Here is a 24,722-nt window from a genome sequence, read left to right on the forward strand (position 1 = left end):
ACTTCTTCCATCATTTTTCCCTGCCCCTTTTCCCCTCACCTTAAATCCTGAGGCTGCCACACCCTCCTCATCACTCTTGGCCCTGCCTGTCAATCACTCTGCAGCGCCAATCCTGCCTGTCAATCACTTTTATTCCTGCCTGTCACCCAGCTGATGCCAGCTGTCAATCACTCCTGTCCTGCCTGTCAGTCCCACACAGACCCCCCCCCCAGCCCTCACAGCCCCCCAGATAACCCCCCCAAACTCACCCCCGGTACTACAGCAGCACCCAGGTTGGGACCACCCCACCCCAAGAAAACCCAAAGCCCTCGGAACCCCCAAACCCATCTCTGGGCCCCCAAACCCACTCCACACCCCATGGCACCCTCAAATCCCTCCGGACCCACCAATCCCCCCTGACACACCCAGACCGTCCCCCAGGTGCAGGTGGGACCCCTCCATACCCTCCCAAACCCACCTGTGGCACCCCTAGATCCCCCTGGCTTCCCCCAAAACCCCCTGGACCCAAAAATTCCCTCAAACTCCACCAGGGTATGGGTGCTGGCTGTGGGGACACCTCGGGGTGGGGGCTCCAGGGGTATTCTGGGGTGTTTGGGGGAGCCCAGGGGGGTTCCGGAGTGGGTTTGGGGGAGTTCTGGGGGGTCCCAGCCCCACCATTGTCCTCCCAGAGCCGGATCCGGAGGATGTGGAACGACACGGTCCGGAAACAGACGGAGTCGAGTTTTATGGGGGGGGACCTGAACAGCACCCCGACCTTGAACCGAGGTGAGACCCCCCCCCCCAAAAAACCCCAACCCCCCCCACTCTGAACAGAGGTGAGACCCCTCCCCAGAAATCCCCAGAGACCCTCCTCCACCCCAAACAGAGGTGAGACCCCTCCCCAGAAATCCCCAGAGACCCCAAAGATCCCTCTGGGAGCCCCCCTGGACCCTCCCAGACCCCCAGGGCCCTTTCCAGAGACCACCCAAGACCCCTTCCCAGACCCCCTGGGATGGCCCAGATCCACCTCAGACCCCCTGAGCCTCCCCCTCCCCTCCCCCGTGACCCCCTGGGACCCCTCTGATCCCTTCCAGGGCCTCAGGGTCCCCAGAGACCCCTCTGGGACCCCCATGGGACCTCCCAGACTCCACTCAGAGCCCTCCAGGAACGCTCTTGGGGTACCTAGAACCCCCTCCCGGATCTCCTGTGACCCCCCAGGACCCCCTCAGACGCCCCCAGCCCCCATGTGTGACCCCCCACCCCTCTCTGCAGGGTCGCACCTCCTGCCCAACCCGGTGCTGCCGCCGCGGGGGGGGTCGAGCCCCTACAACACCCTCCTGGCCGAGGGGGGGGGCTTCACCCCCGCCTCCCCCCCCGCCTTCACTGCCCCAGGTGGGTCTGGGGGGGGGCACGACCCTCCAAACTGCCCCCAAAACCTCCAGGATCCCCCCCCCCCCAAATCCCCTGACAGTCCCTTCCTCACCCCCCCCCCCCGGTGGGTTCAGGGGAGGTTTGGGGGGGTCCTGGGTGCTCCCTCCCTGAACACCCCGATTTCAGCACCCCAGGGGGCACTTGGTCCCACAAAATCCCCCTCACGCCCCCCTGGATCCCCCCAAAATCCCCCACAGCCCCCGCCCCCTCCTGCAGCCGCCCCCAGGGTGGGAATGGGGGTGGTTTTGGGGGGTCCTGGGTGCTGCCCTCCCCCAAATGCCCCAATTTCAGCCTCGGGGTGGGAATGGGAGGATTTGCCCCCCCCAGCTGCCCCAAACCACCCCTCAAACTCCCCCACAACCCCCCACCCCCCCCCCGCGGAGGGGGACAGGGGGGTCCTGACCCCACCCAACCCCCCTGGAGCCCAAATCCCCCCCAGTGTCCCCCAATGTCCCACCTGTGGGGCCGGCGGGGGCTGCTGGGGATTTGGGGCGTCTCGGGGGGGAAATTGGGGGCTCCGGCGTGGGTCAGGACCCCCCCTAACTGCTGCCTCCGTCCCCAGGGAGCTTCCGTGACAACAGTGAGTGCCCCCCATGTCCCCCCCGCACCCCCATTTTGTGCCCCCACCCCCCCCATTTGCCCCCTACAGCCCCGAATGAACCCCTCCCCCTCCCCTCAGACTCTCCCCAGACCCCCCCCAAACCCCCCATGGCCCTCCAGACCCACTCAGTGACCCCCCCAAACCTCCCCTTATAGCTCCCCCAATGACCCCCCCCCAGACCCCCCAAACCTTCCCCAGCACCCCAACTGCCCCTGTATTGCCCCAACCCCCCCAATAACCCCCCCGACCCCTCCACTGACCCTCCAGTCCCCCCCAATGACCCCCAGACCCTCCCACTGACCTCCAACCCCCCAATGACCCCCCAGACCCCCCAATGACCCCCCCAGACCTCCCCAGTGACCCCCCAACCCCTCACTGACTCCCCAACCCCCCAATTGACCCCCCAGCCCCCCCACTGACCCTCCTGACCCCCCAGACCCCCCCTCTGACCTCCAACCCCCCAATGACCCCCAGACCCTCTCACTGACCCCCCAACCCCCCCAATGACCCCCAGACCCCCCCACTGACCCCCCAACCCCCCACTGACCCCCCAAACCCTCCCCAGCACCCCAACTGCCCCTGTATCGCCCCAACCCCTCCAAATGACCCCCCAGACCCCCCCACTGACCCTTCCAACCCCCCCAATGACCCCCCAGACCCCCCCAAATGACCCCCCAGCTCCCCCCACTGACCCTCCAACCCCCCAATGACCCCCCCGACCCCTCCACTGACCCCTCCAACCCCCCCAATGACCCCCCAGCTCCCCCCACTGACCCCCCAACCCCCCCAATGACCCCCCAGACCCCCCCACTGACCCCTCCAACCCCCCCAATGACCCCCCAAGCCCCCCCAAATGACCCCCCAGACCCCCCCACTGACCCCGCAACCCCCCCAATGACCCCCCCAGACCCCCCACTGACCCCTTCAGCCCCCCCCACCGTGACCCCCCCTCCCAACAGCCCCCCCCTCCCCCACTGACCCCCCCCCTCCCCCATCCCCGCAGAGCCCCCCCGGGAGCCCCCGGAGCCGCTGCCCCTGAACGGCAACTTCAACAACAGCTACAGCCTGCGGGGGGGCCCCGAGGGGGGGCCCGGCGGGATGGCCCCGGCCCGGGGGGGGTGCCCGGGGGGGGCCCCCCCGGACCCCGCGGCGCTGGAGAAGATGATCATCTCGGAGCTGGTGCACAACAACCTGCGGGGGGGCGGCTCCGCGCACGGGGGGGGCCCGCCCCCGCCGCCCCCGCCGCCGCCGCCGCCCCCCCCGCCCCCCGCCGAGCCCCCCCCCGGCGCCCCCGAGCTGGGGCTGCTCTACCAGGAGCTGGCGCGGGGGGGGCCGGGCGGGCTGGGGCCCCCCCCGGACCCTCCCCGCGACCCCCGGCACCCCCCCCCGCCGCCGCGGGACTACCCCGACAGCAGCCCCGAGGGGCCCCCCCCCGCCCCTCCGTACCTGGGGGGGCCCCCCCGCGCGCCCCCCCCCAACCGCCGGCACAGCCCCGAGACCTTCGGGGGGCCCGAGGGGGGCGCGGGGGGGGCCGAGCCCGACGGGCAGATGCAGCTGGTGACCAGCCTGTGAGACCCCCGGGCGGGGCTGGGGGCACGCGGGGCCCCCCCCGCGCTGCGGGACCCCCCCTCAGAGGGGCTCTGGGGGCACTCCGGGACCTCCCCCGGGCGAGGGAGCGGGGGCGCACGGGGATCCCGAGGTCACAGCAGGACCCCCCCCTTGCGAGGGGGTCCGGCCTCGAGGATGGGGCCGGGGGGGGCCCGGGGGGGGCTGGGAGTGCACGAGGACCCCCCCTCGCTGGAGGGTCTGGGGGCACACGAGGCTGGGGGGCACAACCGGGACCCCCCCTCACTCGAGGGTCCGGAGGCACGCGGGGCTGGGGGGCACAACCGGGACCCCCCCCTCACTCGAGGGGCTGGGGGCACACGAGGCTGGGGGGCACAACCGGGACCCCCCTCACTCGAGGGTCCGGAGGCACGCGGGGCTGGGGGGCACAACCGGGACCCCCCTCACTCGAGGGTCCGGGGGCACGCGGGGCTGGGGGGCACAACCGGGACCCCCCCTCACTCGAGGGTCCGGGGGCACGCGAGGCTCCAGGACGTGGCCGGGGGGAGCTGGGCTTGCACGAGGACCCCCCTCGCACGTGGACGTGGCCTCACACGGGGCTCCGGCCCCGAGCAAAGACCCCCCCTCGCTCCAGGGTGCGGGGGCACACGAGGACCCGGCCTCGAGCTACAGCTCCCGTGCACGAGGACCCGGCCTTGCACAAGGACCCGGCCTTGCACAGGGACCCGGCCTTGCACAAGGATTCAGCCTCGCACGAGGATTCGGCCTTGCACAGGGACCCGGCCTTGCACAAGGACCCGGCCTTGCACAGGGACCCGGCCTTGCACAAGGATTCAGCCTCGCACGAGGATTCGGCCTTGCACGAGGATTCGGCCTTGCACGAGGATTCGGCCTTGCACAGGGACCCGGCCTTGCACGAGGACCCGGCCTCGCACGAGGATTCGGCCGCAGCGAGAGGGGACAGTCGGGGCCGGGGCCCCGTCCCGGCACGAGGAGGAGGCGGCGGCGCACGGGGACCCGGCCTTGCACGAGGGCCTTGCACGAGGAGCCGGTGCCACGCGGGGCCCTTGCACGGGGCCCTTGCACGAGGACCTTGCACCAGGACTTTGCACCAGGACCTTGCACGGGGCCCCCCTTTCGCGCCCCCCCCTCCCCCCCCCGCGTGCCCCCACCCCGGTATGGGGGGGGTCCCACCCTGGGGGGGGGAGGGGATTTTGGGGGGGTCCCACAGCCCCGTTCTTGGGGGGCCCCCCCCAAAAGCCATCCCAGAGGGGCCCCCACGGCCTCGGCAGCAACGAGCCGGGGGGGGGGGGGGGCACTGACAGCCCCCCAAACTGAGGGGTCCCTCCACAGAGGGGACCCCCCCGAAATGGGGACCCCCCCCCCCAAAAAGAGACACATTTTCCTTGTAATATAGATGTAAATGGACCAGCCCCCCCCTCCCCCCCCCGCCTGGGAAACTGAGGCACGGGGGGCCCCCAAAACCGCCCCCCCTCGTCGGGGGTCCCCCCCAACCCCAGCGGGGCCCCCCCTGGAAGCACAACCCCCCCCCCAGCCGGGGGGGGCCTCGCCACGCTGTACATAGGGATGGGGGGGCCCCCAAAATCAGGAGGGGGGGCAAAGGGGACCCTTAAAAGTTCTGGGGACCCCCCCCGCCCCAAGTTCTGGGAGCCTCCCTTGGATTTGGGGACCCCCCAAAATTCACGGGACCCCCCAACCTGAGGAGCTCCCCAGGGCTTGGGGATCCTCCCTGGGATGTTGAGACCCCCTCCCCCCCAAATTTTGGGGACCCTCCCCGGGTACTGGGGACACCCCCAAGTTCTGGGGATCCACAGTGAACTTGGGAACCCCCCAGGACTGAGGGTCCCCCCCAGAGCTTGGGCACCCCCTCCTGGGATCCGGGGACCCCCCCAGGCTATGGGGGACCCCCCCCAAATTTGGGCCCCCCCAGTATTTGGAGTCCCCTTACGTTGGGGGCCCCCTGTGTTTTGGGGACCCCCAGGGTATCAGGGACCTCCCCCGGGTTTTGGGGACTCCCCCAGCCCCCCTCAGGGGTTTTGGGGTCACATGGGGGGGGGTCCAGCCCCTCCCCAGGTTTTGGGGTGTCCCTCCCCCCCTCCCTTCGCATGGGGGACCCCAAAACTTCCTCGGGGACCCCAAATTTGGGGGTGAGGAGGGGAAACCCCCCCCTCCCTCCCACCCCCAGATCTTGGGGTGTCCCCTCCCCCCCTCCCCCCCCGGCTTTGGGGGGTCCCTCCCCTCCCTCTCCCCCCCCCCCCAAAATTCTGCCAAACCAACTTTGGGTCGAGTGCGTCAAACCAACGAAACCGGAGCCGGAGGGGACGCGGGGCCTCCAAGGGCCACCAAGGGCCACCAGGGGCTACTGGGGCCACGGTGACCCCAGGGCCATCAACGGGACCATCGAGGGGCCACCCAGGGCCACCACAGGGTCACCACAGGGTCACTGTGGCCACCAAGGGGACGGACAGGGCCATCAAGGGTCACCAAGGGCCACCGGACGGTCACCAAGAGCCACCACAGGGTCACCGGGGCCACCATGGGGACGGCCAGAGCCATCGATGGCCACCAGGAGGCCACGCTGGGCCACTGGGGCCAGCACAGGAAGAGCCAGGACGTGGCCGGGGCCACCAAGGGGGCACCGAGGGCCACCACAGGGAGAGCCAGGGCATGGCCAACACCACCCTGGGGACAGCCAGGGCCACCAAGGGGCCACCACCACCAGGGCAGCCACTGCTGAGGCCACTGTGGCCACCACAAAGGTGACCAAGGCCACTGCCAGGGCCACCAAAGGGACCAGAGGAGAGCCAGGGCCACCAGGGCCACGGAGGGGGTGGCCAGGGTCGCCATGGGGACAGTCAGGGTCACCATGGGGACAGTCAGGGCCACCACGGGGTCGGTCAGGGCCACCACGGGGTCAGGGCCGCCGTGGGGACGGTCACGGACGGGAACCAATAAAGGTGACACCAGTTCTTGGAGCCACCGGCCGTGCTTGGGGGGCCCAGGGGGGCTCCGAGAGAGCACGGGGGGACACGGGGGGGGGAAGGGAGGGGTCGGGGGGGCGGAAGGGGCTGCGGGAGAACCTGGGGGTCCGGGGGGGGGGGCAAAGGGGGGGTTACTGGGGGGTCTGGGGTCAGAGGGGCCGGGGGGGGGGGAAGGGATGGTCTGGGGGGTGTGGAGAGAGGCTGGGGGGGGACGGGGGTACCCGGGGGGCACGGGGAGCTTGGTGGGGGGCGGGGGGACGGCAAATACGGGGGGAGAGGGGTCAGGAGATGCTGGGGGGTGACACGGGGGGGGCACGCTGGTGTCTCCGTTCCCTGGAGGTGTCACCCGGAGCAGCCGTGACCCCCCCGGGCTGTGTCACCCCCCCGGGCTGTGTCACCCGGAGCAGCACCAGGAGCACAGAGCTCGAAGGGTCCGGGAATTGCCGCAGCCCCAGGACCGCGACATCGAACTGCATCCCGCGATCCCCAACATCCCGGGGGATCCCCCCGGATCCTGGAGCGGGGCCCTGGAGCGGAGCAGCCCCGGAGCAGCGGAACTCCCGGAGCAGGGGGATCCTGGAGCAGGGGGATCCCGGAGCGGGGGGATCCCGGAGCGGGGGGATCCTGGAGCGGGGGGATCCTGGAGCAGGGAGATCCCGGATCACCGGGACCCCCGGAGTATCGGGACCCCCGGAGCAGGACACATCAGGGGTGTTTTTGCCACCCCCAGGAAGCCCCGGGAGAAGCCGGGGGCCCTGCAGCGGCTGGGGGGGTCCCTGTCCCTGTTCTGCCTCCGTCCATATCCCCGCTCCCATCCCCGTCCCCATCCCCGTCCCGGTCCCCGCTCCCATCCCAAGGCTCGAGCGGGTGCCACCACGGCCGACGTCCTTCTGGGAGGTGGCCCGGGGGTGCCTCTGCTCCTCCAGCTCTCCCTGACCTTCACCCCTGGCCACATCCTCCATCCCGGACCTCCATCCCGCATCCTCCATCCCGCATCCTCCATCCTGGACCTCCATCCCACACCTCCCTCCCACACCTCCCTCCCACACCTCCACCCCACATCCTTCACCCCACACCTCCATCCCACACCTCCCTCCCTCCCTCCGTCCCTCCGGGATCGCTCCCCCGGCACCGGCGCCTCTCCCTCTCCTCCTGGAAGCGCTGGGGGCTCCGGGCTGCGCCGTGCCCGCTCCCACTCCGGGCTGTGCCGATCCCCGCCGAGGGCAGCCGCACCCGCGAGAGGCTCCGGTGCCCGGCCCTGCCCCCACAGCCCAGGGGCGCTCCGGGAATTCCATCCCAGCCCCGCGGCCGAGGATTCCTCCCCAAAACCCACCCGACCCCGCCCCTTTCCCAGGGTGAACCCCTTGTCCCGTCCCTCCGGGTGTCCCCGGTGCCCCCCAGCTCTGGCGGAGCCTCTGGGGCTGGGACGGCGTTCCCGAAGCTGCCCCGTCCCGGGAAGGGGGACGAGGGAGGGGGGACCCCACTGCTGACGCTCCAGGACCCTCCTGACCCCCGGCCCCGCAGCTCTGGGGGTCCCACTCCAGCCCACGGGATCCCCCCGGGATGCTGGGAACTGGGGGGGGTGCAGGAGCTGCAAGAATTCCTTAGGAGGCTCTAAAAACCCCTTTTTGGTCATCAAACGCTGCACAACGGCTTTTCTGGAGAAAGATTTATCAACCCCACACTTGGTAACAGCGCGTTGGCCCCAGTTCCCTCCCCATTCCCCCCAGTTCCCTCCCCATTCCCCCCAGTTCCCTCCCCATTCCTCCTCGTTTCCCTCCCCATTCCCCCCAGTTCCCTCCCCATTCCCCCCATTTCCCTCCTCGTTTCCCTCCCCATTTCCCCCATTTCTCTCCCCATTTCTCTCCCCATTCCACCCCATTCCTCCCCACTTCCCCCATTCCTCCCCACTCCCTCATTTCCCCCATTCCCTCCCCATTTCCCTCCCCTTTCCCCCCATCCCCCCCATTTCCCCCATTCCCCCCGGAGCCCCCCATTCCCTCCCCATTTCCCCCCATCCCCCCCATTCCTTCCTCATTTCCCCCATTTCCCCCATTTCCCCCATTTTCTCCCCATTTCCCTCCCCATTTCCCCCATTCCCTCCGCATTTCTCTCCTTTCCCCCATTTCTCTCCCCCTCGCCTCTCCCCGGTCCCCTCAGCAGCCGCCGCCATCTCGGCCGCTGCCGATGACGTCACTTCCGGCGCCTCTCTCCCGGCGCCATTTCCGGTTCCGGCGACGGCTGTGGCGGAGCGGGGGAGGCGCGGGAGGTACCGGGGGGGGGGGGCCCGAGGTGGTCGGGAGGGATTTGGGGGTCCCGAGGATACCGGCGGGTCGCGGGGGGGCTCGGGAGGTACCCGGGGGGCACCGGGAGGGACCGGGGGGTGCTCGGGGGGTTCTGGGGGGCTCCGGGGGTACCGGGGGGTGCTCGGGGGGTTCTGGGGGGCTCCGGGGGTACCGGGGGGTGCGGGAGCTGGGGCTGCGAGGCTGTTCCGTGTTCAACCCGCTCCGTTACCGACACCTCCCCCCCCCGGTGTCTCTCCGCCCCCCCCCCGTTATCTCTGCTGTTCCCCGTTAATCCCCGGGCCCCCCCGTTCCTCGTCCCCTTTCTTTTCCCTCTTTTCCTCTCCCTTTTTCCTCCTCCCTCCCTTTTCCCCCTTCTGCCCCGTTCTTTTCCCTTTTCCCCCTTTTTCTGTCTCTTCCCCTCCCTTTTCCCCTTCTCTGCCCCTTTCCCCTCCTCCCTTCCTGCCTTTTCCTCCATTTTCCCCCTTCTCTTTCCCTTTTTCTCCCCTTTTCTCCCCTTTTCCCCCATTTTTCCCCATCCTTTTCCCCCTCCATTCCTTCCTTCTCCCCTTTTCCTTCTCTTCTCTTCCTCTTTTCCCCCTTTCTCCTTTTCCCTCCTTTTCCCCTTCTCTTTCCCTTTCCCTACATTTTCCTCCCTTTTCTCCCCCTCTCTTTCCCTTTTCCTCCCCTTTTTCCCCTTCTGCTTCCCTTTCCCCTCTCCCCTTTCCCACCCCCTTTTCCTCCCTTCTCTTTCCCTTTTCCCCCATTTTCCCCATCCTTTCCCCCTTTTTTCTCCTCCATTCCTTCTTTCTCCCCTTTTCCTTCTCTTTCCTCTTTTCCCCCTTTCCCCCCTTTCTCCTTTTTCCCCTTCTCCTTCCCTTTCCCCTTTCCCACCCCCTTTCCCTGCCTTTTCCTCCCCCTATTCCCCCTTCTCTTTTCCTTTTCCTCCCCTTTTTCTCCCTTTTCCCCCATTTTTCCCCATCCTTTCCCCCTTTTTCCCCTCCATTCCTTCCTTCTCTCTTCTCTTTCCCCCTTCCCCCCTTTCTCCCTTTCCCTTTTCCCATCCCCTTTCCTCCCCTTTTCCTCCCTTTCCCCCTTCTCTTTCCCTTTTCCTCCCTTTCCCCCCATTTTTCCTCCCCTTCTCTTTCCCTTTTCTCCCCTTTCCCTCCCTTTCCCTCCTTTTCCCCCCCTTTTCCTCCTTTTCCCTCCCCTTTCCCCCCCTTCTCCCCCCCTTCTCCTCCCCTTCTCTTTCCCTTTTCCTCCCTTTCCCCCCATTTTTCCCCCTCCTCTCCCCGTTCCCGTTCCCAGCCATGATCGAAGTCGTCTGCAACGACCGCCTGGGGAAGAAGGTCCGGGTGAAATGCAAGTACCCGGCCCGGGGGGGGGTTTGGGGGGTCCGGGGGGGTTTGGGGGGGCTCCAGGGGGGCTCAGGGGGTCCCTCCCGGTTCCCCCGTTTTCCTTGACGGCCCCGCAGCCCCGAGGACTCGATCCGGGACCTGAAGAAATTGATCGCGGCGCAGACGGGGACGCGCTGGGACAAGATCGTGCTCAAGAAATGGTGAGGAGGGGTCTGGGGGGCACGGGGGGGGCACCCCGGGGGTTTTGGGGGGCCCGGGGGGGCCGTGAGCCCGGCCCCGGGATGTGGGGCAGGGGGTGACGCCGCTCCCTTCCCCTCCCCCCCAGGTACACCATCTTCAAGGACCACGTCACGCTCGGGGACTGTATCCACCCCAAAGCCCCCTCCCCAAAATCCTTCAACCCCAAAGCCTCACCCCAAATCCATCCACCCCAAAATCCATCCACCCCAAAACCTGCCCCAAAATCCTTCTAACCCCCAAAGCCCCTCCCCAAATCCATCCACCCCAAAATCCATCCACCCCAAAGCCCCCTCCCCAAATCCATCCACCCCAAAATCCATCCACCCCAAAGCCCCCTCCCCAAATCCATCCACCCCAAAATCCATCCACCCCAAAGCCCCCTCCCCAAATCCATCCACTCCAAAATCATCCACCCCAAAACCCCCAAAATCCATCCACTCCAAAGCCCCCTCCCCAAAATCCTTCAACCCCAAAGCCCCCTCCCCAAATCCATCCACCCCAAAACCTGCCCCAGAATCCTTCTAACCCCCAAAGCCCCTCCCCAAATCCATCCACCCCAAATCCATCCACCCCAAACCCCCTCCCAAAATCCTTCCACCCCCAAAATCCTTCAACCCCCAAACCCCCTCCCCAAAATCCATCCACCCCAAAGCCCCCTCCCCAAAATCCTTCAACCCCCAAACCCCCTCCCCAAAATCCTTCTAACCCCCAAACCCCCTCCCCAAAATCGTTCAACCCCAAAGCCCCTCCCCAAATCCATCCACCCCAAAACCCCCAAAATCCATCCACTCCAAACCCCTTCCCAAAATCCTTCAACCCCAAAATCCTTTAACCCCAAAGGCCCCTCCCCAAAATCCATCCCCCCCAAAACCCCCTCCCCAAATCCATCCACTCCAAAATCATCCACCCCAAAACCCCCAAAATCCATCCACTCCAAAGCCCCCTCCCCAAAATCCTTCAACCCCCAAAACCCCCTCCCCAAAATCCTTTCACCCCAAAGCCCCCTCCCCAAATCTGTCCACCCCAAAACCCCCAAAATCCTTCAACCCCCAAACCCCCTCCCCAAATCCTTCAACCCCAAAGCCCCCTCCCCCAAATCCATCCACCCCAAAATCCTTCCACCCCAAATCCCTCCCCAAACCCATCCACCCCAAACCCCACATCCGCGTTTTCCTTGACTCCCGCCCAGATGAGATCCACGATGGGATGAACCTGGAGCTCTACTACCAGTAGCGGCCCCTCCCAGTCCCTCCCAGTCCCTCCCAGTCCCTCCCAGTTCCCTCCCAGTACCCCCCCACCCCATTTTTCCCGCATTTTTCCCCCATTTTTTCCCCGTTTTTTCCCCGTTTCACCCCCCCGGGGCCGCGCTGAGGCTCCGAGGCCGCTCCGTTTGTTTATAAATAAAGGCGTTTTTGGGGTCTCCGGGCGTTCGTTGGGGCTGCGGGACCCCGGGAGCGGCGCTGGGGAAGCCGCGAGCCGGGCGTGCTCCTGCCCTGAGCGTTCCGGGAGCCCGGGAGGGAGCGGGGAGGGAACCGGGAGGGAACCGGGGAGGGAACCGGGAGGGAACCGGGAGCCGGGGAGGGAACCGGGAGCCGGGGAGGGAGCGGGGAGGGAACCGGGAGCCGGGGAGGGAACCGGGAGGGAACCGGGAGCCGGGGAGGGAGCGGGGAGGGAACCGGGAGGGAGCCGGGAGCCGGGGAGGCAGCGGGGAGGGAACCGGGAACCGGGGAGGGAGCGGGGAAGCGGCGGGGATCCTGAGAGGCGGCGGGGAGCCCGGGAGGAAACCGGGAGCCCGGGAGGGAGCGGGAGCAGCCGGGACCCCACCAGGATCCCACCGGCAGCGGGGCTGGAGCCCGGGAGGGAGCCGGGAGCCCGGGAGGTGGCGGGGAGGGAACCGGGGAGGCAGCGGGGAGGGAGCGGGGAAGCGGCGGGGATCCTGGGAGGCGGCGGGGAGCCCGGGAGGAAACCGGGAGGCAGCCGGGAGGGAACCCCGGGAGGTAGCCGGGAGCCAGGCGGGAGGGAGCCGGGAGGCTGCGGGGAGCCCGGGAGGTGGCGGGGAGGGAACCGGGAGGGAACCGGGAGCCGGGGAGGGAACCGGGAGGGAGCCGGGAGGGAGCCGGGGAGCCCGGGAGGGAACCGGGAGGGAACCGGGAGGGAGCCGGGGAGCCCGGGAGGGAACCGGGAGGGAACCGGGAGGGAACCGGGAGGGAGCCGGGGAGCCCGGGAGGGAACCGGGAGGGAACCGGGAGGGAGCCGGGAGCCCGGGAGGCAGCGGGAGCCCGGCGGGAGCGGGGCAGGGACACAACGGGAGCTGCTCGTGCAGGGGGAGGCCGGGAGTGGGGAGGGATGGCGGGATGTCGCGATAGCGGGATATCGCAATATCGGGATGGCGGGATATTGGGACTGTGTGGCGATATAGCGGGATGGGATACCGGGATGGCGGGATATCGGGATGGTGGGGCTGTGTGGCGGGATGGCAGGATATCGCGATATCAGGATATCAGGATGGCGGGATAGCGGGATACTGGGATGGGGGGATGGCAGGATATCGCGATATCAGGATATTGGGATACCAGGATGGCGGGATATTGGGACTGTGTGGCGATATAGCGGGATGGGATGTCAGGACTGTGTGGCGATATAGCGGGATGGGATACCGGGATGGCGGGATATCAGGATGGCGGGATAGCGGGATACTGGGATGGGGGGATGGCAGGATATCGCGATATCAGGATATTGGGATACCAGGATGGCGGGATATTGGGACTGTATGGCGATATACCGGGATGGGATGTCGGGATGTCAGGACTGTATGGCGATATAGCGGGATGGGTGTCGGGATGTCGGGATTGTATGGCGATACATCGGGATGTCACGTCCGACGATCGTACGAGGGTAACTGAGCCTGGATCCTGCAGGATCCCGGATGGCAACCCAGAGCTCTTTACATGGATAAAGCCCACGACATGTGGAAACCGCCGGCGATAAGGGGGAGTATCGCGACAGACGAGCCGGGGACGGCTCAGACCAGGCGCTGAGCAGGGCAGCCCCGTCGCCATGGCAGCAGGGGCCTTCCCTGAGGGAGGCGCGCGGGCAGCCCTGTCGCTATGGTAACGGTGGCCCCCCAACCAGGCGCGCAGCGGGGCAGCCTCGTTGCTATGGCAGCGGGGGCCTTCCCTTAGGTTGGCGCGCAATATGGCGGCGCCCATGCCGAGTGCGGCGCTGGGTGAGAAACGTGGGGGGAACCCCGCGACCCCCGAGCCGGGGGAGTCCCGGGACCCCAAACAGCGCCTTCCTCTCCCCTCTCAGGTGCGCGGTCGGTGCGGGGCTGAGCCCGGGGCTCCCGGAGCCGGCACCGGGCAGGTGGAGCTTGGAATCACCTGGGAATCGCGGACGGGCGGGGACGCGCCATGGTGAGTGTGAGGGGCCGGGATCCAGGCGGGATCCAGGCGGGCGCTCCACGGAAACGCGGCTTTCGTGTGGGGGGTGTCCCGGGGCTTCGATTGCTCCCGAGGGGATTTGTGTTTGCCCGCAGGCTGCCAAGGCCCGGAGGCGGCTCTCAGGTGAGTGCCCTCACCTGCCCTCATCCCGTCTCCAGCGGGGCTTGGATCCCTGGGAAGGCCGGGATGGAGCGGGGACCCAGGGGCAGGGAATGCTCCAGGCTGAGAGCGGGAGCGTTTCCCCCCTGCCGGGGGCGCGGAACCCACCGGGATCGCCCGGGATCGCCCGGGCCGTGTCCTGTTCCAGATCCCATCGGCGCCGTGCTCGGGGACCTCCTGGGATTCGATGGTAAAGTGGGAGCGCTTGGCTCCCCTGGGAATGCCCGGGAATGGCCTGGGAATGCCCTGGGGTCACCTGGAGGGAATCCCCTGGGAATGCCCTGGGAATGCCCTGCCCTGGGATCACCTGGGAACGGCCTGGGATCACCTGGAGGGATCCCCTGGGAATCCCCGGCCCTGGGATCACCTGGAGGGATCCCCTGGGAATCCCCGGCCCTGGGATCACCTGCAGGGGATCCCCTGGGAATGTGCTGGTCCTGGGATCATCTGGAGAGAATCCCAAGGGAATCCCCTGGGAATCCCCTGCCCTGGGATCACCTGGAGGGAATCCCCAGCCCTGGGATCACCTGGAAGGGATCCCCTGGGAATGCCCTGGTCCTGGGATCACCTGGAGGGGATCCCCTGCCTTGGGATCACCTGGAGGGATCACCTGGGAATCCCCTGGGAACCCCCTGCCCTGGGATCACCGGGAGGGATCACCTGGAAATGCCCTGGGAATGCCCTGCCCTGGGATCACCTGGAGGAGATCCCTTGGGAATCCCCTGGGAATCCCCTGCCCTGGGATCACCGGGAGGGATCCCCCCATTCCCTCCTGGAGCCGAGTCCATCCCAGTCCCTGCCTCCCTTCCAGAGGAGCCCCCGGCTCCAGCTCCCCGAGGCTCCCGGGAGCCCTTCCCGCAGGTGAGCCCCAGGTGAGCCCCTCCCTGGGCCCCCGCCCTTCCCACCTGCTGCCATCCCCCGGGACCCCTCCCCACGCCCCCGGCCCGGGCTGTGCCTCAGGGGGGCCCCGGCTCAGCGTTCCAGAGGCAAATTCCCCACGGAGAGCGGGAAGTTCCCCGAGGAGGATGTGGAAGCGGCAGAGGTGAGCCGGGGCAGAATTCCCAAGGTTTTTGGGAATCCCAGCTGAGGTGCAGGTGAGGGCAGGAGCTGCCCCCTCCCCAGGAGCTGGATGAGCTGGATGAGCTGGATGAGCTGGATGAGCTGGATGAGCTGGATGCAGAACTCCTGGGAATAGTCAGAGCCGGGTCCAGGCCGGGGAAAGGCGCCGGGAAGGTGCTGGATCCCAAAAAAGGTACCGGGAATTTGGCTTTGCTTTTCCGTGGGGACGTTCCTGTGGGATCAGATCCCATTCCCTGTTCCCTCAGACCCCATTCCCTGTTCCCCTCAGACCCCATTCCCGTGGGATCAGACCCCATTCCTTGTTCCCCTCAGAGCCATTCCCATGGGATCAGACCCCATTCCCTGTTCCCCTCAGACCCCATTCCCTGTTCCCTGTGGACCCCATTCCTGTGGGACCAGACCCTATTCCCTGTTCCCCTGAGATCCCATTCCCATGGGATCAGACCCCATTCCCGTGGGATCAGACCCCATTCCCTGTTCCCCTCACACCCCATCCCCGTGGGATCAGACCCCATTCCCAGTTCCCAGAGCCTCTCCATGAAACCCCCTCGGTCCCGCTGGGATCTCTGATTGTCCCTCCCTTCTCCCGTCCCTCCGGGGAATTCCCAGGCCCCGGGGACCCCCTGGAGAAGCCGTTCCCGCAGGAGGAGCCGGCGGGGCCGGGGAGCAGCTCCGGGAACGATCCCGGACGGAGCAGCGGCAGCGGTGAGGGGGGCACGGGGGGGAGCCGGGGGGATTCCCAGAGCTGGCTGGGGACACCCGGGCACGTCCCAGATGCCACCGGTGACCTTCCCCCCCCAGCCCCGGCCCCGCAACGGCCCCACGTCACCTTTGGGGACGACGTCGATGACCTGGTGGAGTCCCTGGGGCTCGGCAGCGGCGCCGGCGGAGCCGGGAACGCGCAGAGGGCGCCGGGAGGGTGAGGGGACACCGGGACGGGGACGGGGACGGGGGGTCCTGGTGCCACCCCCACCTGTGCCGGGCGTCCCCAGGCAGGGGCTGCGGAAGGGCCGCGCCGGGATCCAGGAGCTGCTGGGAGGAGGCTCCGCGGGAAAAATCCTGGAGCAGGCGGGAAGGGCGGAATTGCAGGCGGATCCCAAGGAGCGGGAGCAGCCGGGTGAGCATGGCCGGGGTGGGGGTGCCATGGAAAGCGTTTCCCGGAGGGTGAATCCCGGTGGGAGCTGCCAGAGGAACGGGGCAGGTGTTCTCCAGAGGGTGAATCCTGTCGGGAATTCCAAGGGAGGGTGGCACAGGTGTTCTCCAGAGGGTGAATCCCATCAGGAATTCCAAGGGAGGGTGGCACAGGTGTTCTCCAGAGGGTGAATCCTGTCAGGAATTCCAAGGGAGGGTGGCGCAGGTGTTTTCCAGAGGGTGAATCCTGTCGGGAATTGCAGGGGAGGGTGGCACAGGTGTTCTCCAGAGGGTGAATCCTGTCAGGAATTCCAAGGGAGGGTGGCACAGGTGTTCTCCAGAGGGTGAATCCTGTCGGGAATTCCAAGGGAGGGTGGCACAGGTGTTCTCCAGAGGGTGAATCCTGTCAGGAATTCCAGGGGAGGGTGGCACAGGTGTTCTCCAGAGGATAAATCCCATCAGGAATTCCAGGGGAGGGTGGCACAGGTGTTCTCCAGGGCCCCATCCCATCGGGAATTGTGACTCGAGGCCGCTGTTCCAGCAGGGCCGGACGGGGGCCAGGATGAGCCGGATTTTCCCTTCGGATCCTACGAGCCCTCGGTGGCCTCCGGGGCCGGGCGGAGACGGGGACTGAGGTACCCGGGGTGGCGGGGGGGAGTCCCCACCCAGCTGTGTCCCCAGTGTCCCCAGTGTCCCCAGTATCCCCAGTGTCCCCTGGCTGGTCCCCAGTGTCCCCTCCCTGCCGGTGTCCCCAAGGTCCCCTCACATCGGGGGTCCCCCCGTGTTCCCGCTGTCCCTGGGATCCCCCACAGCCGGTGTCCCCAATGTCCCCGGTGTTCCCAGGGTCCCTTGGCCGGTCCCCGATATTCCCCTGGTGTCCTCAATGGCCGCTCCCATCCAGTGTTCCCAGTGTTCCCAGTGTTCCCAGTGTTCCTCTCCCCCCGCAGCTTTCCAGCTGGGAGCAGCTCCCGACGCTCCTCCGGGGCTGCCTGGCTGGGGCTGAAGGACGAGGATTTCCCGGGATTGGGATCCAAGGATGAAGATTTCCCGGGGCTGGGACGGAAGAACGAGGATTTCCCAGGACTGGGATTGAAGGACAAGGATTTCCCAGGATTGGGGCAGAAGAACGAGGATTTCCCTGGATTGGGACGGAAGGACAAGGATTTCCCAGGATTGGGATCCAAGGACGAGGGTTTCCCGGGACTGGGATCGAAGCAGGAGGATTGCTCGGGCTCGGGGGCCGATCCCGCAGGGGAGCAGGACGGGAGCTGGCTCAGCGCTGCCCTGGCACGGAGGCGATCCCAGGCCAAGGCTCCGGAGCAGAATCCCCTCCCCCCGAGGATCCCGGAGCCCCCCGGGCCCGGCAGGTGAAGGCTCCTCCCGGGAGCTCCCTCCTGGCACTGGGGAGCGGGTCCAGAGCCCGGGGTTCCAGCCCGGGGTGTGCCCGGGGGATGTCCCAGGCCGGGAATTCCCCCAGCCGAGCTCTTCCCGCTTCCCCCTCAGCCCTCCCAGTTCCCGGGAGGGGCTCCCCTGGCTCAGGTGACACCCGTGGCCCAGGTGACCACAGCGGGGGGGAGGGACCCTCGGGATGGAGGTTTGGGGTGTCCCTGTTCCCTCCAGGTGCCAAAGGTGGGATCACACGGCGTGGGGGACGGGTGATGTGAAACGGGTGGCACAGGGGGCACAGGTGGCACAGGGGTGGCTTGGGGGGAGGGTGCTGTCTCCCCTCACTCTCCCTCTGGGATTTGTTTCCCCATCCAGGCTGGAGCTCCCCGTCGGGACACGGCCCCGCGGGCAGGGTGAGGCCTCTGTCCCCCGCAGCGTCCTCTGAGGTCCCCTGTCCTGGGGAGGGGCACCCTGGGCCCTCTGGAGCTGGGTCCCTGTGCCCGCGGGATGGTCCTGGTGGGGACCCAGCTGCTGCTGGTGCTCGGCCCCCGGCAGAGCGGGGTCACCCATCCCTGGGCCCAGCCCGGGTGTCCTGGGAATCCCCCCAGAGGGGCAGGAAAAGCGGGATGGGCCCAGCCCTGTGCCCAGGGGACGCTGCCCTTGGGGTGGGCTGGGACCCGTGGGAGGGGATCCCTGGGATGGGCTGGGATCCATGGGAAGGGATCCATGGGATAGGCTGGGACCCATGGGATGGGCTGGGATCCATGGGATGGGATCCATGGGAAGGGATCCATGGGATAGGCTGGGATCCATGGGATGGGATCCATGGGCTGGGATCCATGGGATGGGATGGGATCCATGGGGTGGGCTGGGATCCATGGGATGGGTTGGGATCCATGGGCTGGGATCCAGAGGATGGGATGGGATGGGATGGGATGGGATGGGATGGGATGGGATGGGATGGGATGGGATGGGATGGGATGGGCTGGCATCCATGGGATGGGATCCATGGGGCGGGATGGGATCCATGGGATGGGATCCATGGGATGGGATCCATGGGAAGGGATGGGATCCATGGAATGGGATCCATGGGGTGGGATGGGATGGGATGGGATGGGATGGGATAGGATGGGATCCATGGGCTGGGATGGGATCCATGGGATGGGACCCACAGGATAGGATCCATGGGATTGGATCCATGGGATGGGATGGGATGGGCTGGGATCCATGGGGTGGGCTGGGATTCATGGGATGGGATGGGATCCATGGGATGGGCTGGGATCCGTGGGCTGGGATCCATGGGCTGGGATGGGATCCATAGGCTGGGATCCGTGGGCTGGGATCCGTGGGCTGGGATCCATGGGCTGGGATCCGTGGGCTGGGATCCGTGGGCTGGGATCCATGGGCTGGGCTGGGATCCATGGTCTGGGATCCGTGGGCTGGGATCCATGGGCTGGGATGGGATCCATAGGCTGGGATCCGTGGGCTGGGATCCGTGGGCTGGGATCCATGGGCTGGGATCCGTGGGCTGGGATCCGTGGGCTGGGATCCATAGGCTGGGATCCATAGGCTGGGATCCATGGGCTGGGATCCGTGGGCTGGGATCCGTGGGCTGGGATCCATGGGCTGGGCTGGGTCGGGATGGTTCCGTTCCTGCTGCCGAGTCCAGGTGACCGATCGGTGCCGTTTTCCATCCCCGGCAGAGCGGGAGGTGCCGGGTCCTGCCGCGCCCGCCCAGGTGGGTGCCGGGGCAGGAGCGGGGAGGGGTCCCTGGGAATCCCCCCGGAATGGGAGCTGGGCATGGATCAGCATTCCTGGGGGGAGGGGGCAGCATCCCAGGAGGTGCCAGGAGCATCCCGGTGTCCCCACAGGTGGGGCCGGGGGCTCTCCCAGCCCAGCCCTGCCAGGATCATCCAGGAGCTCTCCCATCCCATCCCCGCCAGGAGCATCCGGAGACTCCTCCAGCCCAGCCCCGCCAGGAGAATCCCCGAGCTCTCCCATCCTGGCTCTGCCCAGAGGATCCGGGGGCTCTCCGATCCCAGCCCCGCCAGGAGGATCCGGGGGCTCTCCGATCCCAGCCCCGCCAGGAGGATCCGGGGCCTCTCCGATCCCAGCCCCGCCAGGAGGATCCGGGGCCTCTCCGATCCCAGCCCCGCCAGGAGGATCCGGGGGCTCTCCCATCCCATCCCCGCCAGGATGATCCAGGGGCTCTCCCATCCCAGCCCCGCCAGGACGATCCAGGGGCTCTCCCATCCCCTCCCCGCCAGGATTCCCAAGGTCTCCAGTCCCATCCATGCCAGGAGCATCCCAGCTGTGGGATCGCCTTGCGCAGCCTCCAGGCCCGGGTGGAGGAGCTGGAAAACCAGGTGAGGACTGAGGGGTCACCTGTGGTCACCTGTGGGGGTCACCAGGGTCACCCGTGGCACCCCGGGGCAGGAGAAGGGGCCGCGTCCCCCGCTCCGAAGGGCTCCGGGGGATGGGGAAGCCGGAGCAGCTCCATCCCCAGGGTGGCACCTGGAGCTCGTCCCGCTCGCGGCAGGTCCGGGCACTGGAGCTGGAGCGGGCGCAGCAGGGACTGCTCCTGGAGGGTCTCCAGAGGCAGCAGCAGCACCTGGATCTCCTGGAGAGCTCCCACAGGTAACGGGGTCTCACCTGTGCTCCCAGCTCGCTGCTCACCTCCCTGGGCTGGGCATGCCGGGGTTCTTCCCGATCCATCCTGGGCAGGAGCCAGGGAAAGGTGGAGGAGCAGCAGGAGAGGTCACGGCAGGAGAAGGAGCAGCCGATGGCTCAGATCCCATCCCAGAGCCAGGACACGGCGCAGGATCGCCCCAGATGCCAGGATAACCCCACATCCCAGGATCACCCCAGATCCCAGGAGCAGGACGAGCAGCTCGCAGGTAAATTCCCTTCAGGTGCATCATTCCAGTGGGACCCTCTGCTCCATCCCAACGGCATCAGAGCTGATCCCACGGAATCCAAACGGTCCTGGGACAAACCCGGCCCTCGTGCTGTCCAGAAGGAGCCCTGTAGGTCCCTGTTCCATCTCTCCTGCGGGATTTCCTGAGTGGAGGCTCCGCTGGCTCCGAGTGTCCAGCGGCCCTCGGACTGGGGCTCAGCTCTGTCCAGGACTCCCACCGGCCCCAGAAAACAGGGAAAAGCTGCCCCCACTGAGGCAGAGGCCGGGAGCCAAGTCCTGCCTTCCACGGGCAGATCCCACGGCGGGATCTCCCTTCTCCCTGTCCTGGGGCTGCGGAGCGCGACCGCGGGGGGATCTCGGTGCGGGATTTCCGTGTGGATGAGGGCGGATCCCTCCTCCTGCACCCCGCGATCCCCCTGCCTCTGCCAGCGCTCCGGGACAGGCTGTGCCAGCAGCAGCGCGATGCGGAGCGGGAGCAGAGCCGGCTCCAGGAGGCCATGGCCGACTTGGAGACCAGGCTGGGAGAGCGGGAGCAGCTCCTGGAGCAGGTGGGGCCCTACCCCAGAGCCGTGGCCGTGGCCTGGAGCTGTGTCCGTGTCTGTGTCCCTGCCCACGTCTGTGCCCAGCAGGAGGGGCTCCCTGCCCAGACCCCTCTTGGAGCTGTGTTCGTGTCTGTGTCCCTGCCCCGTGTCCATGCCCAGATCCCTCCTGGAGCTGTGTCCGTGTCTGTGTCCCTTGTCCCTGCCTGTGTCCCGTGTCCATGCCCAGACCCCCTCCTGGGGCTGTGTCTGTGTCCCTGCCCACATCCGTGCCCAGCAGGAGGGGCTCCCTGCCCAGACCCCTCCTGGAGCTGTGTCCATGTCCCATGTCCCTGCCCGGTGTCCCGTGTCCGTGCCCGGCAGGAGGGGCTCCCTGCCCAGACCCCTCCTGGAGCTGCCCTGTCCGGCTCCAGGAGCGCCGCAGGGCCGTGGCCGAGCGCTCCAAGGCGGATTCGCTGCGGGATGCGCTGGAGGAGCAGCGCCGGCTCACGGCACAGCTGCTGTCCATGGAGAGAGCGGCGCTGGACGAGGCCAAGGTGAGCGGGGACGAGGCCAAGGTGAGCAGGGACGCGACTCCAGGTGCTCCCGGCAGTCCGAACAGGGATGGGCTGCAGCTTCCCGAGGGAATCGCCGGGGATTCCCATGGAATGCACGCCTGGGGCTGGAGCTTCCACGTGGGAGCCACGGGCTGGAACCGCCCTCCGGGAGTGACTGGGATGGGGCTTGGAACTGGCTGGGGGGAGCTGGGCTGGGAAAAGGACTCGGAACTGGCTGGGGGGAGCTGTAAAGAGCTTGGAACCAGCTGGGTGGAAACTGGAAGGGGCTCGGAACCAGCCAGGATAGGAACGGGACTGGGAAAGGGGCTCGGAACCATCCGGGATAGGAACGGGACTGGGAAAGGGGCTCGGAACCATCCGGGATAGGAACGGGACTGGGAAAGGGGCTCAGAACCAGCCAGGACAGGAACGGGACTGGGAAAGGGGCTCGGAACCATCCGGGTAGGAACAGGGCTGGGGGCTGGAAGGGGCTCGGAACAGGCCAGGTCGAGCCCACTGGGTGCCCACCCGGGGCCGGAGCTCCCTGGCTGGACGCAGCCTCTGGAAGCAGCAGGGCCGGGCCAAAGGAGGGAAGACCCTCCGGGAAGCGGTGCCTGGAGCTGTCCCTCGGCCCCCAGGGCGCGTGGCTGGAGGAGCAGCGGGCAGAGCTCCGGGATCGCTCCGAGGAGCGGCGGCGGCTGGCGGCCGCCTGGGCCGAGTTCCACGCCCGGGAGCGGCTGAGCCAGGAGCGGGCGGAGCGGGACGAGGAGCGGGCCCTGAGCATGGACTCGGCCCTGAGGAGCCTGGCCAAGGTCCCCGATGCCCTGCCCGGGCTCCCTCCCGCGGGGTGCCGGCACGGGGGGGTCCCACACCGCCTCCCCCGGCCCCGCATCCCAAACCCGGAGCGGCCGGGCAGGACCGGGGCTCTCCCGTCCCTGGGAAGCTGCGACTGTGCGGGACGGCACCGGTGACGCTCGGTGTTGCCGGGCCCGTCCCAGGAGCAGGCGGAGCTGAAGTTCCGCAGCCGGGAGCTGAGGTGCAAGGAGGAGCAGCTGGCGAGGGACAGGGAGGAGCTCGAGGAGGCCTGGCGGGAGCTGCGGCTGGAGAAGGAGAAGGCTCTCCGGGCCGAGCAGCGCCTGCGGGAGCGCGAGGAGCAGATCCACGCCCTGGCCGAGGTAAGCGGAGCATCCACGCTGGAATGCCGGGCCGGGAGCAGGGCCGGGGCTCCGCGTCCCTCCGGAGCCGCGAGGGGCCGTTCCCCTGTCCCGGTGCCGTTCCCCTGTCCCGGTGCCGTTCCCCTGTCCCGCTGCCGTTCCCCTGTCCCGGTGCCGTTCCTTTGTCCCGCTGCCGTTCCCCTGTCCCGGTGCCGTTCCCCTGTCCCGGTGCCATTCCCCTGTCCCGGTGCCGTTCCTTTGTCCCACTGCCGTTCCCCTGTCCCGGTGCCGTTCCCCTGTCCCGCTGCCGTTCCCCTGTCCCGGTGCCGTTCCTTTGTCCCGGTGCCGTTCCCCTGTCCCGCTGCCGTTCCTTTGTCCCGGTGCCTTTCCCTTGTCCCGGTGCCGTTCCTTTGTGCCGGTGCCGTTCCTTTGTCCCGCTGCCGTTCCCCTGTCCCGGTGCCGTTCCCTTGTCCCGGTGCCGTTCCTTTGTCCCGGTGCCATTCCCCTGTCCCGCTGCCGTTCCCGCAGCGCTCGGCGCGGGAGCACCAGGACGGGGAGCGGGCGCTGCGGGAAGCGCGGAGCGTCCGGGCCGAGCACCGGGATCGGCTCCAGGCCCTGCAGGAGCAGCTGGAGGAGCTGAGGCAGCAGGAGCAGCGTCTGCACCAGGCAAATCCCTCCTTCCCCAGCCCGGGGCGGGCGCGCCGGGAGCCGGAGCCTTTCCCGACGGCGCCTCTCGCTCCCTTTTCCCGGCGCGGGGCAGGACCGGCTGAGCCTGGCGCGGCAGAGGGAGCAGCTGCAGCAGCTCCGGGATGAGCTGGCCCCCGGCGGCGCGGGGACACTGCCGGCGACAGTCCCCGCCAACGGGCTGGGCAGCGCCCTGGGTGAGGCTCCTGCGCCGGCATCGGCACTCCGGGCACGTTCTGGGCTGGTTTCGTGGGGATCCTCGAGCTCCAGAGCTGCTCCGGGCTCGCCGGCGGTGCCCAGGGTGCGAGGGAGGTGGGGAGGAGGTGGGAAGGCCCTGCCGGGGGGCAGCAGGGACAGGGCTGCTCCGCTGTCTCCGTCTGCAGCTGCCCCGGTGGCTCCCGGCGCCCAGGGGCTCCTTGCCAGGTTCCTGCCTCCCGTGGGGATGTTCCTGGGGGACAGCGGGGACCCCCTGGCCTCGGCCGCGCTCTACGGACACCTCCTGCTGCTCAAGCACCGCGCCCAGATGGTGAGGGGAGAGCGATGGAGGGGCTGGGGAGCGGCCCCAGAGGGGCTGGGGAGTGGCCCCAGAGGGCTGGAGGTGGCCAGGTGGGAGCTGGAAGGGGCTCAGAAGCCGTTGGGTGGGAACAGGGCTGGGAGAGGGGCTCAGAAACAGCTGGGTGGGAATTGGAACAGTCTTGGAAGTGGCCAGGTGGGAACTGGGCTGGGGAAGGGGCTCGGAACCGTCTGGGGAAAGGGGTTTGGAACCTTCTGAGTGGGTGCTGGAAGGGGCTTGGAACCAGCAGGGTGGGAACGGGGCTGGGAACGGGCCTTGGAACCAGCTGGAAGGGGCTCAGCACCAACCAGGTGAGGGCTGGGATGGGTTTGGAACCAGCCGGGTGGGATCTGGAAAGGGTTTGGAACCGGCCCGGTGGGAGCAGGGCTGGAAAAGGAGCTCAGAACCTGCTGGGAGGGGCTCGGAAGCGGCGGGATGGGCTCACCCCATCCCTGCACCGCTCCTCAGGACCACGATTTCCTGGAGAACGAGCGCATCTTCCTGGAGTCCCTGAAGAAACGGCCCTAAGGCCCCCCTGCATCCCTCGGGATCTCCGTGCCCGGAGCCTCCCGCGCCCGGGTTGCATTTACAAACAAATAAATGTATTTTTGTAAAAATAAACTCTCTGCTGAGGAACTTAGCCTGCAATTCCCGGAGGGCTGGGAATGTTGTGGGCCGTGGAGC

At 67.9% G+C, this 24,722-nt stretch overlaps 3 protein-coding genes across 5 annotated transcripts in view; all 3 read left to right on the top strand.

Moving 5' to 3' along the window:
* Window positions 1–3,583, top strand: part of ADGRL1 (adhesion G protein-coupled receptor L1) — a gene marked incomplete at both ends in the record, with an annotated part of 57,346 nt that extends 53,763 nt beyond the window's left edge. The window contains 4 exons of the mRNA XM_082299334.1: window positions 669–765; window positions 1,219–1,371; window positions 1,973–1,990; window positions 3,015–3,583. Coding sequence (XP_082155460.1) covers window positions 669–765; window positions 1,219–1,371; window positions 1,973–1,990; window positions 3,015–3,583 — 837 coding nt within the window. The remainder of the gene's footprint in view (window positions 1–668; window positions 766–1,218; window positions 1,372–1,972; window positions 1,991–3,014) is intronic.
* Window positions 3,584–8,810: 5,227 nt separating this feature from the next.
* UBL5 (ubiquitin like 5) lies at window positions 8,811–11,879 on the top strand. The gene is made up of 5 exons (XM_082299280.1): window positions 8,811–8,848; window positions 10,170–10,227; window positions 10,336–10,419; window positions 10,545–10,582; window positions 11,649–11,879. Exons 2-5 carry the CDS (start codon window positions 10,172–10,174, stop codon window positions 11,690–11,692), a joined length of 222 nt encoding a protein of 73 aa, XP_082155406.1. The 5' UTR covers window positions 8,811–8,848; window positions 10,170–10,171; the 3' UTR covers window positions 11,693–11,879.
* Window positions 11,880–13,636: 1,757 nt separating this feature from the next.
* Window positions 13,637–24,618, top strand: FBF1 (Fas binding factor 1). Of its 3 annotated transcripts, none has more exons than XM_082299466.1 (25): window positions 13,637–13,685; window positions 13,769–13,872; window positions 13,995–14,022; window positions 14,207–14,248; window positions 14,870–14,919; window positions 15,035–15,100; window positions 15,181–15,310; window positions 15,748–15,843; window positions 15,940–16,057; window positions 16,131–16,255; window positions 16,811–16,904; window positions 17,217–17,636; window positions 18,031–18,068; window positions 19,359–19,393; window positions 19,599–20,021; window positions 20,195–20,292; window positions 20,380–20,552; window positions 21,002–21,120; window positions 21,525–21,647; window positions 22,286–22,459; window positions 22,646–22,822; window positions 23,330–23,467; window positions 23,562–23,682; window positions 23,869–24,011; window positions 24,507–24,618. In XM_082299466.1, the coding sequence occupies exons 2-25, from the start codon at window positions 13,870–13,872 to the stop codon at window positions 24,564–24,566; spliced, it is 2,994 nt and encodes a 997-aa protein (XP_082155592.1). In that variant the 5' UTR covers window positions 13,637–13,685; window positions 13,769–13,869; the 3' UTR covers window positions 24,567–24,618. The 3 variants fall into 3 exon arrangements, with proteins under 3 accessions (XP_082155592.1, XP_082155594.1, XP_082155593.1); XM_082299468.1 differs by having other exon boundaries at window positions 22,652–22,822; XM_082299467.1 differs by having other exon boundaries at window positions 16,814–16,904.
* Window positions 24,619–24,722: the final 104 nt, after the last annotated feature.

Source organism: Coloeus monedula (genome assembly GCF_965178545.1).
Source record: "Coloeus monedula genome assembly, chromosome: 31".
Classification (NCBI taxonomy): domain Eukaryota; kingdom Metazoa; phylum Chordata; class Aves; order Passeriformes; family Corvidae; genus Coloeus; species Coloeus monedula.